The 14,303-nt window shown below is 36.4% G+C and overlaps 1 protein-coding gene across 1 annotated transcript in view; it reads right to left on the reverse strand.

Annotated features, from left to right (window-relative positions):
- Positions 1-1,217, reverse strand: part of LOC134276493 (uncharacterized) — a 37,667-nt gene extending 36,450 nt beyond the window's left edge. The window contains exon 1 of the mRNA XM_062758743.1: positions 1,077-1,217. Within this exon, the coding sequence (XP_062614727.1) occupies positions 1,077-1,160 (84 nt within the window). The 5' untranslated portion in view covers positions 1,161-1,217. The remainder of the gene's footprint in view (positions 1-1,076) is intronic.
- Positions 1,218-14,303: the final 13,086 nt, after the last annotated feature.

The raw sequence follows: 14,303 nt of genomic DNA on the forward strand, positions 1-14,303 counted from the left end.
TGAATCTTGTTTATTTCTGGACAAATAATGTTTGTTAGGACAGACAAACAGACATTTCCCATCACACAAAGAGGGGGATATATAAGATTTATCATCCTCACAATGTCAAGGTTTTGTGATTTCGAAACTTCACACATGTCAAGGGTTTGTGTGGAGTTCGGAAATCACTAAACTTTGACATTGTGAGGGTATTGGAGATATAAATAAACTTGCCATGTATTTACAGGTAACAAGACTATTGACTGCAATATGAGGGATATATATGTCATTTCCCTCCAGAATCCTTCTCATTTCTATTTTTTTTTTAAAATGAGACTAATCTCAAGTTGTCACCTTTTCAAAGTTAAACTCATCTCAAAGAATATTTTCATTGCAAAATCCAACTAGTCTGATCTAGGTTTAGTTTACACTCAATCTATCCAAATAGGCTATGCTGAGCAAATATTTAACAAGAGAGATAACATATGATTAGGTCACAGAAGTTTTCGATCAGGTTATGCAGTCCTTTAAGTTTAAGTATCATGTCTTCTAGTTATGACTGTTAATGACAGTTAAGTTACCTTCCCCAGGGAATGTTCTGGAAAAATTCTGTTTGCTAGATTTATGAAAAACAGGCTTAATAGCTTTTGAAATTTTTTTATGAATTGCACGCTTCAGTTTTGTCAGAAAATATTCAGTTTAACATTTCATCAGATTTGTTTCCTTTCTAAACAAAATATGATCAAAAGGAGTGAAAAATAAATAAATAAATAAATATATATGTATTTTAAAAAATGCAAGCAAGATAAGGCGTTGGGTACCTCAAATTGCAAGCCAGGGGTGTTCACACTGTACAAAATGGTATCAAGGACTGCAGGAGCGGATCCAAATACCTGTACAAGTGACTCACGATTTAGGCTTGCTTATGTTATGTTGTCATTAAAAACATATATATCTTATGTGGATATTTTTCTCCATAAAAATGCTTGCCTTACAAATACATTTCATTATTTTAAGTAAATGCGTAGACCTACAAGCAGCTGACAAGTAAACAAAACTGAAAACTGGGTCAAAGCACGTTAAAAACTTTTGCATACCGTCGAATACTGTGCAAAATTATTTCGTCTCCTTGCCCATCGCACAGGAAAAGATAAGATTAGTGATCGCTTTCCGACCGACATTCCATCAAAAAACTAAATAATGGAAATGATACGGTTACTTGACAAGTCAAATGTGCCCACCTGTGACCTGAGAACGACGATATATTTATGGTTTTTGTATTCCGATCCCGATCATTTTTTATGATTTCTCATATTTGTTAAACTTCTGTAAACGCATCATATTTTTAATATTTATTATGTTATATTACCAATATTTATAGATAACTATTTAACATATTTAATACAGTGCAGTCACAAAGTTTTTGAAAGAGGGGGTGCTTGGGAGGGAGTATGCGCCCTTCCCCCGAGCTAGTCTAGTGATAGCTGCAATAATGTAGCCCTCTCCTCTTTTTTTTTTGGGGGGGGGGGAGGGGAGAAAACATCAGATAAAAAAAAATCGGAGAGGGCTACATTATTGCAGCTAGTCTAGTGAGGTCTTGAATTGATTTCTCCAAGCAACAAATAGACAAAATAAGACGACAGTAATTCTCACATATAAAACAAGATGTGTTTGTGAAACACTGATGCCCCCGTATGACAGCTTATAGAAAGGAATTACGTGTTTCAAATGCAAGTCAAACTCTAAGTTCAAGGTCGAAAGGTCAAAATTGTTGGTATTCAAAGGTAGGTTTTGTCATAATAAATCAATGAAATATTAACGCCATAGTACTAACTGCTCAAAAGTTATGCCCAAGTTTAAAAGTTTTTTTTTCATTTAAAAAAAATTAAAGTTGGTCAAACTCTAAGGTCAAGGTCAAAAGGTAAAAAAAAATATATCCACTGAAAGGTCATGCCACAATGAATAAACAAGCTAAGTATGAAAACTCTAGAACTTACTGTTCAAAAGTTACGATCAAGGTTACAGTTTGGATTTTTTTTTTTTTTTTGTAAAAGAGGGTCAAACTTCACCTTCGGCTGGGGCTGCACTAGGCGCGTCTCCCGGGTGGCTGATAGTGGATCCCTCACTTAGTAATAGGTGTACCGGATAGACTGAAGAAGGTGCTGTAGACCAAGAATGCAGCATAAGGGAAAGACACACTGACAGAAAACCACTGGCCCTTCAAGAATGGGGTTGGGCAGGAGTCCGACTACCTCTTCCCGAAAAAAAATTACAGTTACAGAAACAATTAATGGACATAAAAGAGCAACAAAGAAGACCGGATTAAGCAAGATGAAGAACTGGATAAGGGAGGAGTAGCCATAATGATCAACCAGCTGGCAATGAAATAACCCATGGAATGAGCACCCTTCAACAAGAGAATAATAACAGCAAGATTCTATACAAGATACCGTAGAGTGCCGGTGATCCAAAGATAAATTATGTTAAGAAAATAATATGAAAAAGAAAGAGGAAAAGGAGGAGAAGAACCAATTGTATCTGGAGCTACGGGAGACCTTGGATGGATGCAACACGAACGACATCATCATTATCATGGGAGACCTCAATGCCAAAGTAGGAAGTAATAATAACGAATTTGAAAGAAACAATGGGTATACATGGACTGGGAACACAAAACGAGAACGCAGAAAGGCTGTGTAAAATTTGTCAGACCATCGGGGTAAGAATCACAAGAATATTTTTCCCCCTTAAAGACATACACAAAGCAACATGATGTCTGGTACTGGAACAGCGAAAAACCAGATTGATCACCTTTTCAATAGATTGATTTGATTGATTGTTGTTTAACGTCCCTCTCGAGAATTTTCCCACTCATATGGAGACGCCACCACTTGCCGGCGGAGAGATGCAAATTTTGTCCTATAATCGGCACTCAGGGTTATTGAACAGGGAGGGATCTTTTTCGTGCCAGCATCTACTGCGACTCGGGACCTCGGTTTATACGGTCTCATCCGAAGGACGGTCTCCACGTCCCACAGTGGGATTCGAACCCGCGACGTAAGGATTACAAGTCCTTACTCAACGACTCTAGAGCAGACGCTCTTACCACTGCGCTACGCGAGGACCCTTCTCAATAAATGGAGATCAGTTCTGTACAAGATATAGGAGGTCCAGAGGAGAGCGGATGCCAACAGCGACTACTACATGTACCTGGTGAAAACCCGAATCAGGCTACTCCTCGGCACACATAAGGATGAGAGCAACTTGAAACTAAGACTTGATGTAGAGCGCCTAAAAAAGTAAAAACAAAGTTCAATAACAGCTTGAGGAAGAAAGTCACCATTACAAGATATACAGGATGAGGTAGAAGAGCTAGACATCTCAGTTGAGCCACCTATAACACAGGAAACAAGGGCTGCACTAAAGACGCTTCGGAATGGGAAGGTCCCTTGTACAGATCAAATAACAGTAGAAATGCTAAAGGCAGACCTGAATCATACTAGTCAGGACCTGCAGTTTACCTTTGACCAAATATAGAAGGAGGAGAAGGTGCCCAAAGATTGAACCAAAGGACTAATCTGCAAAAATCCCAAGAGAGACAGCTTACAGGACTACAATTGGAGGGGGTGACATTGCTGCCCCCTAGCCAGCAAAGCACTAAGCAGAATCCTCATTAACAGAACACAGGCTGGAGTTGACCAAACTCTTAGGAAAGAGCAGGCAGGGTTCTAGAAAGGGAGAGGGACTGGTAATCAGATATTTATCCTCAGGAACATCTTGGAGCAAGTCAACGAGTGAAATGCTACCGCGTACATCTATTTTGTGGACTTTCGACTCGGTGCAATGAGACAGTCTTTAGGTCATCATAGAGAAATACATGCATGTATGTAATAACAAAAAAAAAATGAATAGGATGGTCAAGCCCTTTATGATGATTTTAGTGCTACTAGTAAGTTACTGATGACAACAAGACAATAAACCATGGGACTTCACCACTATGCTTGAAGACACTGACTTCGCGGAAGACATTGCCCTACTGTCATCAGCAATGATCCATTTTTACATGTAGTCCAAGAAAACAAAACTAGAAGAAAACTCAGCAAAAGTTGGGACCAAGAAGTGCAAAGTGATGAAGATAAACAGCAAAAGTGAAGCCAGCTTGAAAGTCGGAGACAGTGAAGTCAGCGAGGTGGACACCTCTACTTACATCGGGGCTAATGTTACCAAGGATGGAGGAGGTACTGCTGACATCAAAAAGAGGATAGCACTGACCGGTGCATCCTTCAGGAGGATAGCCAACATCTGGAACACAACAGACAACAGACATTAGTAGAAAGATAAGTTTCCTTCTTCAAGAGCTTGGTCGTCTATGTATTGTTATACTGATGTGAGACTTGGAAGCTTACCAAGACAGAGGAAAAGAAGGATGAAATCTTTCAGACCAAGTGCCTCGGAAGGATTCTTATGATCAGATGGCAACAGCATGTCTCTAACAAGACAGTTCTGGAGATGGCAGAAGTAGAAAGCATCAGTGGCAACTTGAGGAGGAGGAGTTGAGAAAGGATCCAACAGATGTGTTGTGACCCTCGGGTGGACACCTAAGGGGAGAAGGAAGCGAAGCCACCCCAAGACAACACGATGACGGAGAGTTGAGGTAGAGCGAAATAATGTAGGCTGGAACTCTTGGAACAAGACACGCCATACAGCCTTAGACTTCTCCAATGGAAGAAAGATGTGCAGGCCTTGTGTGCCTACTGGTACGGAGAGAATTAAAGGTTAAGGTAAAGGTTAAACTCTAAGGTCAATGTCAAGAGGTCAAATTTGTGGTATTCTTAGAAAGGTCGTCAAGAATACACTTGTGGAATATGAAATTCATAGTCCCAACCACTAAAAAATTTCGGACAAGGTAAAAGTTCTGCGGACAGAAAGAAAGAAAGACGGTCGGGTCAAAAACTATATACCCCCAAACCTTCGATTACAGGAGCTAAAATATGAATATTTTTCTTCCAAATATTTTATATTTTCGGTTTCTGTTTGTTTATTATTATTTTTTTTTTTTTTGGGGGGGGGGGTCCTTAGTGTTTGAATGATATTATCAATGTCAATGTAAAAATCTGTGATATGTGAACCCTCCTTGCCCACGCAAAGTTTGCACTTGTGTTTGGTTTAATTTATTTTGATTTTTTAAAAGTATTTTTGTCATTGTTTATCATGTGTGAATAAGGAGGCCATTTTAACCAAACTTTCACACATTATAGCATCTTAGTCAGATGTGGCCTTACCATACTTGCGTTTTTGTCCCCCGCTTGAAAAGTGGGGGATATTAATTTGGGTTTGTCCGTCCGTCCGTCCGTCCGTCCGTCCGTCCGTCTGTCCGTCCGTCCGTCCGTCCGTCTTTCTGTCTGTCTGTAACGCTTTCGTTTCCACACGATATCTCGAGAACCCTTTGAACTTTTGCAATGATATTTAGCATAGCAACTCCCTATGGACTAAAGAAGACCCCTATTGATTTTGAGGTCAAAAGGTCAAAGGTCAAGGTCATAAATAAGCAAATTCTGTCTGTTAAAACACTTTTGTTTCCACGCGATATCTGTAGAACCATTTGAGCTATTGCAATGAAATTTTATATAACAACTCCCTGTGGCCTAATGAAGACCCCTATTGATTTTGAGGTCAAAAGGTCAAAGTTCAAGGTCGTAAATTTACACATTCTGTCTGTGTGTAATACTATCATTTCCGGGCGATATTTCAAGAAGATTTTGAGCTTATGCAATGTAATTTTATACCAAAACTCCCTAGGACGTCTCTCGCCCCTCTCAAAGTGCCCCGCCCCGTTTGTTTTATTAGTATTTAGGCTGTTTAAGATTAATTCTATGTTTAACGTCACCCGCGCGCGTAGGTTTTGGGGAAAATCGTCTTTGAAAAAAACAAACAATTCGGAATTCCGTATTTCCGTTCCGGTTTGGTTCTACAATTAGCGACTCAATTCTGCATCCCGTAGTGACAGAAAATGTGCTTTGATACCTCAGTAGATGGTGTTTGTGTTTATTAAATGAAAAGGAGTGAATTAAACAGTATGGGATCATAAATGTAAGTAAAAAAATTGATGTTTTTATGATTGAAGTTAATGACAAAGTCTAGTTTGTTGATTTTTTTTGTCAGTCTTCGAATCATATGTACCATGTGTACAGACTGTGACAATGACAGACTCAGTTCGTGATTATTTTGGCTGAACTTTTCATCGTATTTTGGAGAGAATAGCAGAGCTTTTAACTGAGTGCAAGATGTGTAAAAAAAAATTATATACAGTGAGATGCATCATTTAAATTTTATCAAATACTTTCATATTAAATATTTGTAAAAATTTAAAGGAACAGTAATGAGTAAGATTGATTTCTTCATAATTCAAGTACGTACCTAGTATAAATACCTACATGTTTTTGGAAAGATAATACTAGTTTTTGCCATTTGAGCAGGGAGAAGCTTACAGAAGATAAGCCTTTCAAGTGAAGGAGAGTAAGGAAAGTGGTTGGGTATTTTAAGAAGTGAAGAACCATGTACTGTGTGTGGAATTGAAGGTATTTAGAATAAACTACATGTAATACACTTTCAAATCTAAATTCTAATAGATCTAGTACTGTGAGAAAAAAATACAACATAATTCAATTTCAAGATATTTCAATATAAGAATGTATTAAATATTGTCATCATAATCTTTATTGTAGATATTGATCAACTATTCCCACAAGAAGAAGCATTTCCTTACAGGGTACCATGGATGTGAGGCAATATAAATCCAAAGGACAAGCAACTTTCCTGCACATTCAGTCTACATTGTTTGCTCACAACAGGACTCAAACCAATTAACATTCTAAGGAAAAACTCTGCTAGGGAAATTAAACTTAGGTGTCACATCCAATACTCTTATTACTCAATTCTAGTTAATGTACTGAAATGATTTATTTGAATAAATTCACAATTGTTTGAAATTTTTGTTTGTTTATTTTTTTCCTCCCTCCCTCGTAGGTTTTGAACTATGGATGTGACGTTAAACGTAGAATTAACTTTGAACAGCCTTATAGTATTACATGTCGCTATTTTTAGCGCAGGGGCATGAGGAGAGTTATTGCGTATAAAACAGGTTCTCGGCGGACTTTATGTTTTTATTACATCTATTAGAACTGTTTAATAAAGGCTAAATAAATCAAACACCATGGATTGTGTAAAATTTTGAGAATACCGAACATGAAAACATGAATGTGACTTCAGTTCTGCATATACTTCTCTACGCATATAGCGATTCCGTGGTCTAGTGGTTATGTCTCTCGCTTCATATGCGAGAGGTCCCGGGATCGAATCTCGGTCGATTCTTTCTTTTTTTTGTCCCCCGCTTGAAAAGTGGGGGATATTAATTTGGGTTTGTCCGTCCGTCCGTCCGTCCGTCTTTCTGTCTGTCTGTAACGCTTTCGTTTCCACACGATATCTCGAGAACCCTTTGAGCTTTTGCAATGATATTTAGCATAGCAACTCCCTATGGACTAAAGAAGACCCCTATTGATTTTGAGGTCAAAAGGTCAAAGGTCAAGGTCATAAATAAGCAAATTCTGTCTGTTAAAACACTTTCGTTTCCACACGATATCTCTAGAACCATTTGAGCTATTGCAATGAAATTTTACATAACAACTCCTTGTGGCCTAAAGAAGACCCCTATTGATTTTGAGGTCAAAAGGTCAAAGTTCAAGGTCGTAAATTTATACATTCTGTCTGTGTGTAACACTATCATTTCCGGGCGATATTTCAAGAAGATTTTGAGCTGATGCAATGTAATTTTATACCAAAACTCCCTAGGACGTCTCTCGCCCCTCTCAAAGTGCCCCGCCCCGTTTGTTTTATTAGTATTTATAGTATTACATGTCGCTATTTTTAGCGCAGGGGCATGAGGAGAGTTATTGCGTATAAAACAGGTTCTCGGCGGACTTTATGTTCTTATTACATCTATTAGAACTGTTTAATAAAGGCTAAATAAATCAAACACCATGGATTGTGTAAAATTTTGAGAATACCGAACATGAATATATACATGTATGTGACTTCAGTTCTGCATATACTTCACAGCGTGTAAAGCGACTCCGTGGTCTAGTGGTTATGTCTCTCGCTTCAAATGTGAGAGGTCCCGGGATCGAGTCTCGGTCGGACCGTTCTTTTTTTTTTCTTTTTTTTTCTTTTTTAAATACTTCTTTTTTTTTTTTACTAAATGATAGTATTCAGCATGTGAAATGAAAAATTTATGAGGTTATAAAATCATCATTACAGTGTGATAAATATTCCATATGAAAAAATCTTCTATACACATAATAAAGAATAAGCAATCAAATCTTTATATGCATATTGACATACATGTATTTTATTTCCTTCAGTATACATGTATACATTTAATAATTCTACAAATTCAGTCAGGGGGAGCCGACTTTTTCCCTAAGCGGGGGACACGAATTCTCTGAATTAGCTTTTGTCCGTCCGTCCGTCCGTCCGTCCGTCCGTCTGTCCGTCCGTCCGTCCGTCTGTCTGTCTGTAACGCTTTCGTTTCCACACGATATCTCGAGAACCCTTTTAGCTTTTGCAATGAAATTTAGCATAGCAACTCCCTATGGACTAAAGAAGACCCCTATTGATTTTGAGGTCAAAAGATCAAAGGTCAAGGTCATAAATAAGCAAATTCTGTCTGTTAAAACACTTTCGTTTCCACACGATATCTCTAGAACCATTTGAGCTATTGCAATGAAATTTTACATAACAACTCCCTGTGGCCTAAAGAAGACCCCTATTGATTTTGAGGTCAAAAGGTCAAAGTTCAAGGTCGTAAATTTATACATTCTCTCTGTGTGTAACACTATCATTTCCGGGCGATATTTCAAGAAGATTTTGAGCTGATGCAATGTAATTTTATACCAAAACTCCCTAGGACGTCTCTCGCCCCTCTCAAAGTGCCTCGCCCCGTTTGTTTTACTAGTATTTATAGTATTACATGTCGCTATTTTTAGCGCAGGGGCATGAGGAGAGTTATTGCGTATAAAACAGGTTCTCGGCGGACTTTATGTTCTTATTACATCTATTAGAACTGTTTAATAAAGGCTAAATAAATCAAACACCATGGATTGTGTAAAATTTTGAGAATACCGAACATGAAAACATGAATATATACATGTATGTGACTTCAGTTCTGCATATACTTCACTCTGTGTTAAGCGACTCCGTGGTCTAGTGGTTATGTCTCTCGCTTCAAACTTGAGAGGTCCAGGGATCGAACCTCGGTCGGACCGTTATTTTCTTTCTATTTTTTTTTACTACTTTTTTTTTTTACTAAATGATAGTATTCAGCATGTGAAATGAAAAATTTATGAGGTTATAAAATCATCATTACAGTGTGATAAATATTCCATATGAAAAAATCTTCTATACACATAATAAAGAATAAGCAATCAAATCTTTATATGCATATTGACATACATGTATTTTATTTCCTTCAGTATACATGTATACATTTAATAATTCTACAAATTCAGTCAGGGGGAGCCGACTTTTTCCCTAAGCGGGGGACACGAATTCTCTGAATTAGCTTGTTTTTACTAAATGATAGTATTCAGCATGTGAAATGAAAAATTTATGAGGTTATAAAATCATCATTACAGTGTGATAAACATTCCATATAAAAAAATCTTCTATACACATAATAAAGAATAAGCAATCAAATCTTTATATGCATATTGACATACATGTATTTTATTTGCTTCAGTATACATGTATACATTTAATAATTCTACAAATTCAGTCAGGGGGAGCCGACTTTTTCCCTAAGCGGGGGACACGAATTCTCTGAATTAGCTTGTTTAAAATGTTAAACGGGATGTCTGGTGGAAGAACACATAAAAATTAATCAAAAGGTTACATTGTAAAAAGATTAATAGAATCATTCATTACTACGAGTGTGGGATAGTGAAATTCCACCGAGGGGACAAGATTCACAGTCTAGGACGAGGCTTTGCCGAGTCCTAGACCGTGAATCTTGGCCCCGAGGTGGAATTTCACTATTCCCACACGAGTATGTAATGAATGATTATTTTTCTCGCATTATTTTATCCAAAATAACGGCCTGTCAATGACGACGCCATGATGGGGCTAAAAAAATATTTTTAATTTTCCATCTAATTAAAAATCTGAATACACCATCGGAGAGAACGTACCTGAAAATGGTTTACACATAGTGTAAACTGATAAAATAATTTTCAGTCCGTGTAAATTAATCAGAAAGATAAAAACTGGGAATAAAAAACTTATCTATCCGACAGCGTAAAAGAAGAATCATTCCGCGATCTAAAAATAGTGCCATTAAAAAAGTGAAAATACGACAATATTTTGAATGAAAATAAGTTTATATTAATAAGGTAAATGACAACTGTTTAATTATGTGATATTTATTTTTTACATTGTTACAATTTCTTTATATAATGACGGAATGTTTACGTTCTCGTTCTTGGCGTAGTAATACACAGTGTGAGACAGAAAAATCTCACACTGCTGTCTCACACCGGACAAGTCAATCTTACACTGGTGATTATGCGAGAAAACGTTGCATTTGTGCATTATTTTACGTTTTTGTGACGTTATAAGCGTAACGTTAAGTATCACCAGTATCGTGCGTAACATTAATAACTTATAATGTCTAACTTGAAAATTTTCAAAATAAAAGGTTTAGTGATCTTTTTCGCATAGTTAATAAAAGAGTTCAAGAACGAACGTCACAATTAGTACATATTTATTGTCCCCCGCTTGAAAAGTGGGGGATATTAATTTGGGTCTGTCCGTCCGTCTGTCCGTCCGTCTTTCTGTCTGTCTGTAACGCTTTCGTTTCCACACGATATCTCGAGAACCCTTTGAGCTTTTGCAATGAAATTTAGCATAGCAACTCCCTATGGACTAAAGAAGACCCCTATTGATTTTGAGGTCAAAAGGTCAAAGGTCAAGGTCATAAATAAGCAAATTCTGTCTGTTAAAACACTTTCGTTTCCACACGATATCTCTAGAACTATTTGAGCTTTTGCAATGAAATTTTATATAACAACTCCCTGTGGCCTAATGAAGACCCCTATTGATTTTGAGGTCAAAAGGTCAAAGTTCAAGGTCGTAAATTTATACATTCTGTCTGTTTGTAACACTATCATTTCCGGGCGATATTTCAAGAAGATTTTGAATTTATGCAATGTAATTTTATATCAAAACTCCCTAGGACGTCTCTCGCCCCTCTCAAAGTGCTCCGCCTTGTTTGTTTTATTAGTATTTATAGTATTACATGTCGCTATTTTTAGCGCAAGGGCATGAGGAGAGTTATTGCGTATAAAACAGGTTCTCGGCGGACTTTATGTTCTTATTACATCTATTAGAACTGTTTAAGAAAGGCTGAATAAATCAAACACCATGGATTGTGTAAAATTTTGAGAATACCGAACATGAAAACATGAATATATGCATGTATGTGACTTCACTACTGCATATACTTCATGCCACTTATAGCGATTCCGTGGTGTAGTGGTTATGTCTCTCGCTTCAAATGTGAGGGGTCCCGGGATTGAGTCTCGGTCGAACCTTTCTTTCTTTTTTTTTTTAATTATTTTTTTTTTGACTAAATGATAGTATTCAGCATGTGAAATGAAAAATTTATGAGGTTATAAAATCATCATTACAGTGTGATAAAAATTCCATATAAAAAATCTTCTATACACATAATGAAGAATAAACAATCAAATCTTTATATGCATATTGACATACATGTATTTTATTTGCTTCAGTATACATGTATACATTTAATAATTCTACAAATTCAGTCAGGGGGAGCCGACTTTTTCCCTAAGCGGGGGACACGAATTCTCTGAATTAGCTTGTTCTTTTTTAGCTTTGAAGATTTAATTACCAATTCTGTAATTGACATGTTTTTACAATACTGCATGGGATAAAGTGCATATTTTTTAATATAGGCATATTTAACATTATAATATGACACTAGAGCGGAAATTAAAAATCATTTGTTTGAAAAGAAATTTGATCTTCATTATTTCTCTGTCTACAATACTGAAATATAATTTTATTTAAAAAAAACATTGAAAACTTTGAGACAAAATACGCCTCAAAAGAACCTCCCCCATGTTGGATCATGAAGACTTTAAATAAGAGCCGAAAAACTACTTCTTAAAACTTAATTGTGGACTCCGTTTGCAATACACAGGTATGAATTTCATGCTTTTAAAAAATTCTCTTTAAATTTTTTTTTCAGACTATCAATTGCGTTTATATCAGACAGTAGATTTTTCACAGGATTTTAGTAGAGTTAGGCAATACCTATACATTTAAGCCGCTTTGTATTCGAGTGTTGAAAATTTTCAAATTGGTCATTATATAACTGTTTTGAATATAAGAAGTTGAAAAACCTAATTGAAACTTAACTTTCTACTGAAATTCTTTTACATTTTCATTAACTATAAAAATTACCCCAACTTTTTCGGAACATTGAAATAAAAAGCTGACCTAATTGTCTCTCTCATGGGTTTCATAAGCGGAAAACAGCTTCATTGGGATATCATTCATTGTCAAGCAAACATTACACATCTAATTAATAAAAATACATATTTAAATTTAACTAACTGAATGTAAACAACTTTTAAAAGGATAGATGATGCCAAGGTCATTTTTTTTTTAATTTGATCTCTTACGGGCTTCAGTAGCTCTTCAGAAGTATGTATGATGTGCAGGAAATTAAGAAGTTTGAAAAAAATTAAGCAATGATTTACATGCATATTATTTAGTAACTGTTAAAAACTGTGTAATCCGACACCTTTGTAATCTGTTTCACTGTGTATTCCATCTGTAATTTTCATTCCCATTTTACTGTGTCATTTTTATACACCGTGCAATCCGAGATTCTGTCTATTCCGTACAAAACTTATCTCCTAATGCATGTCGGATTAGACAGGTTTCACTGTATTTACAAATTTGTTTCGAAACAACAGCAATGAAATTAAATTATGTAAAATATTACTTGCTTGATTTTAAGAATGTTGCCAACGACCATTAAAAGAATCCACTTTAACGATTCCCTTCTTTGGCTTTTCTGGATACCCTGTATCACGTTGTTTGCTACTGGATACGCTAAGAACTTAAACAAGACAACCGTATCCAGAAGAAACGACATGCTACCTTCTGCTTCTAGTGCCATTTGGGGAATTCAAAATATCCCAGTAGAGAAAAATGACGACACCAATAACACCGAAAATCATCAAAGCAATGACCTTGTAGAGGAAAATCATTATACTGATGAAATTTTAAAGGAAAATGTCGAAACCACAAGTACTTTAGAGGAATCTCAGTCCATGAGAAGCAGTTTAGAGGAACATCAAGATACCAACATTACTGTAGGGGAAAATCAAGTCATCAACACTACTCTACAGGAAAATCAAGAGATCAACAATATTGTAGATGAATATCAATTCATCAACACTACTGTAGAGGAAAATCAAGTCACCAACACTACTGTAGAGAAAAATAAAGTCATCAATACTACTGTAGAGGACAATCAAGTCATCAACACTACTGTAGAGGAAAATCAAGTCATCAACACTACTCTAGAGGAAAATCAAATTATCAACACTACTGTAGTGGTCAATCAAGACATCAACACTATTGTAGAGGAAAATCAAGACAACACTACTGTAGAGGAAAATCAAGACATCAACACTACTGTACAGGGCAATCAAGTCATCAAAACTACTGTAGAGGAAAATCAAGACAACACTACTGTAGAGGAAAATCAAGACAACACTACTGTAGAGGAAAGTCAATTCATTAATGCTACTGTAGAGGAAAATCAAGTCATCAACACTACTATAGAGGAAAATCAATTCATCAACACTACTGTAGAGGAAAATCAATTCATCAACACTACTGCAGAGGACAATCAAGTCATCAACACTACTGTAGAGGAAAATCAAATCATCAACACTACTGTAGTGGTCAATCAAGACATCAACACTACTGTACAGGACAATCAAGTCATCAACACTACTGTAGAGGAAAATCAAGACAACACTACTGTAGAGGACAATCAAGACATCAACACTACTGTAGAGGAAAATCAAAACATCAACACTACTGTAGAGGACAATCAAGTCATCAAAACTACTGTACAGGACAATCAAGTCATCAACACTACTGTAGAGGAAAATCAAGACACCAACACTACTGTAGAGGAAAATCAAGACATCAGTGACAATGTAGCC

The sequence above is a fragment of the Saccostrea cucullata genome, unplaced genomic scaffold (genome assembly GCF_032062105.1).
Source record: "Saccostrea cucullata isolate Sc308-1 unplaced genomic scaffold, CSIRO_AGI_Scuc_v1 ctg734, whole genome shotgun sequence".
Classification (NCBI taxonomy): domain Eukaryota; kingdom Metazoa; phylum Mollusca; class Bivalvia; order Ostreida; family Ostreidae; genus Saccostrea; species Saccostrea cuccullata.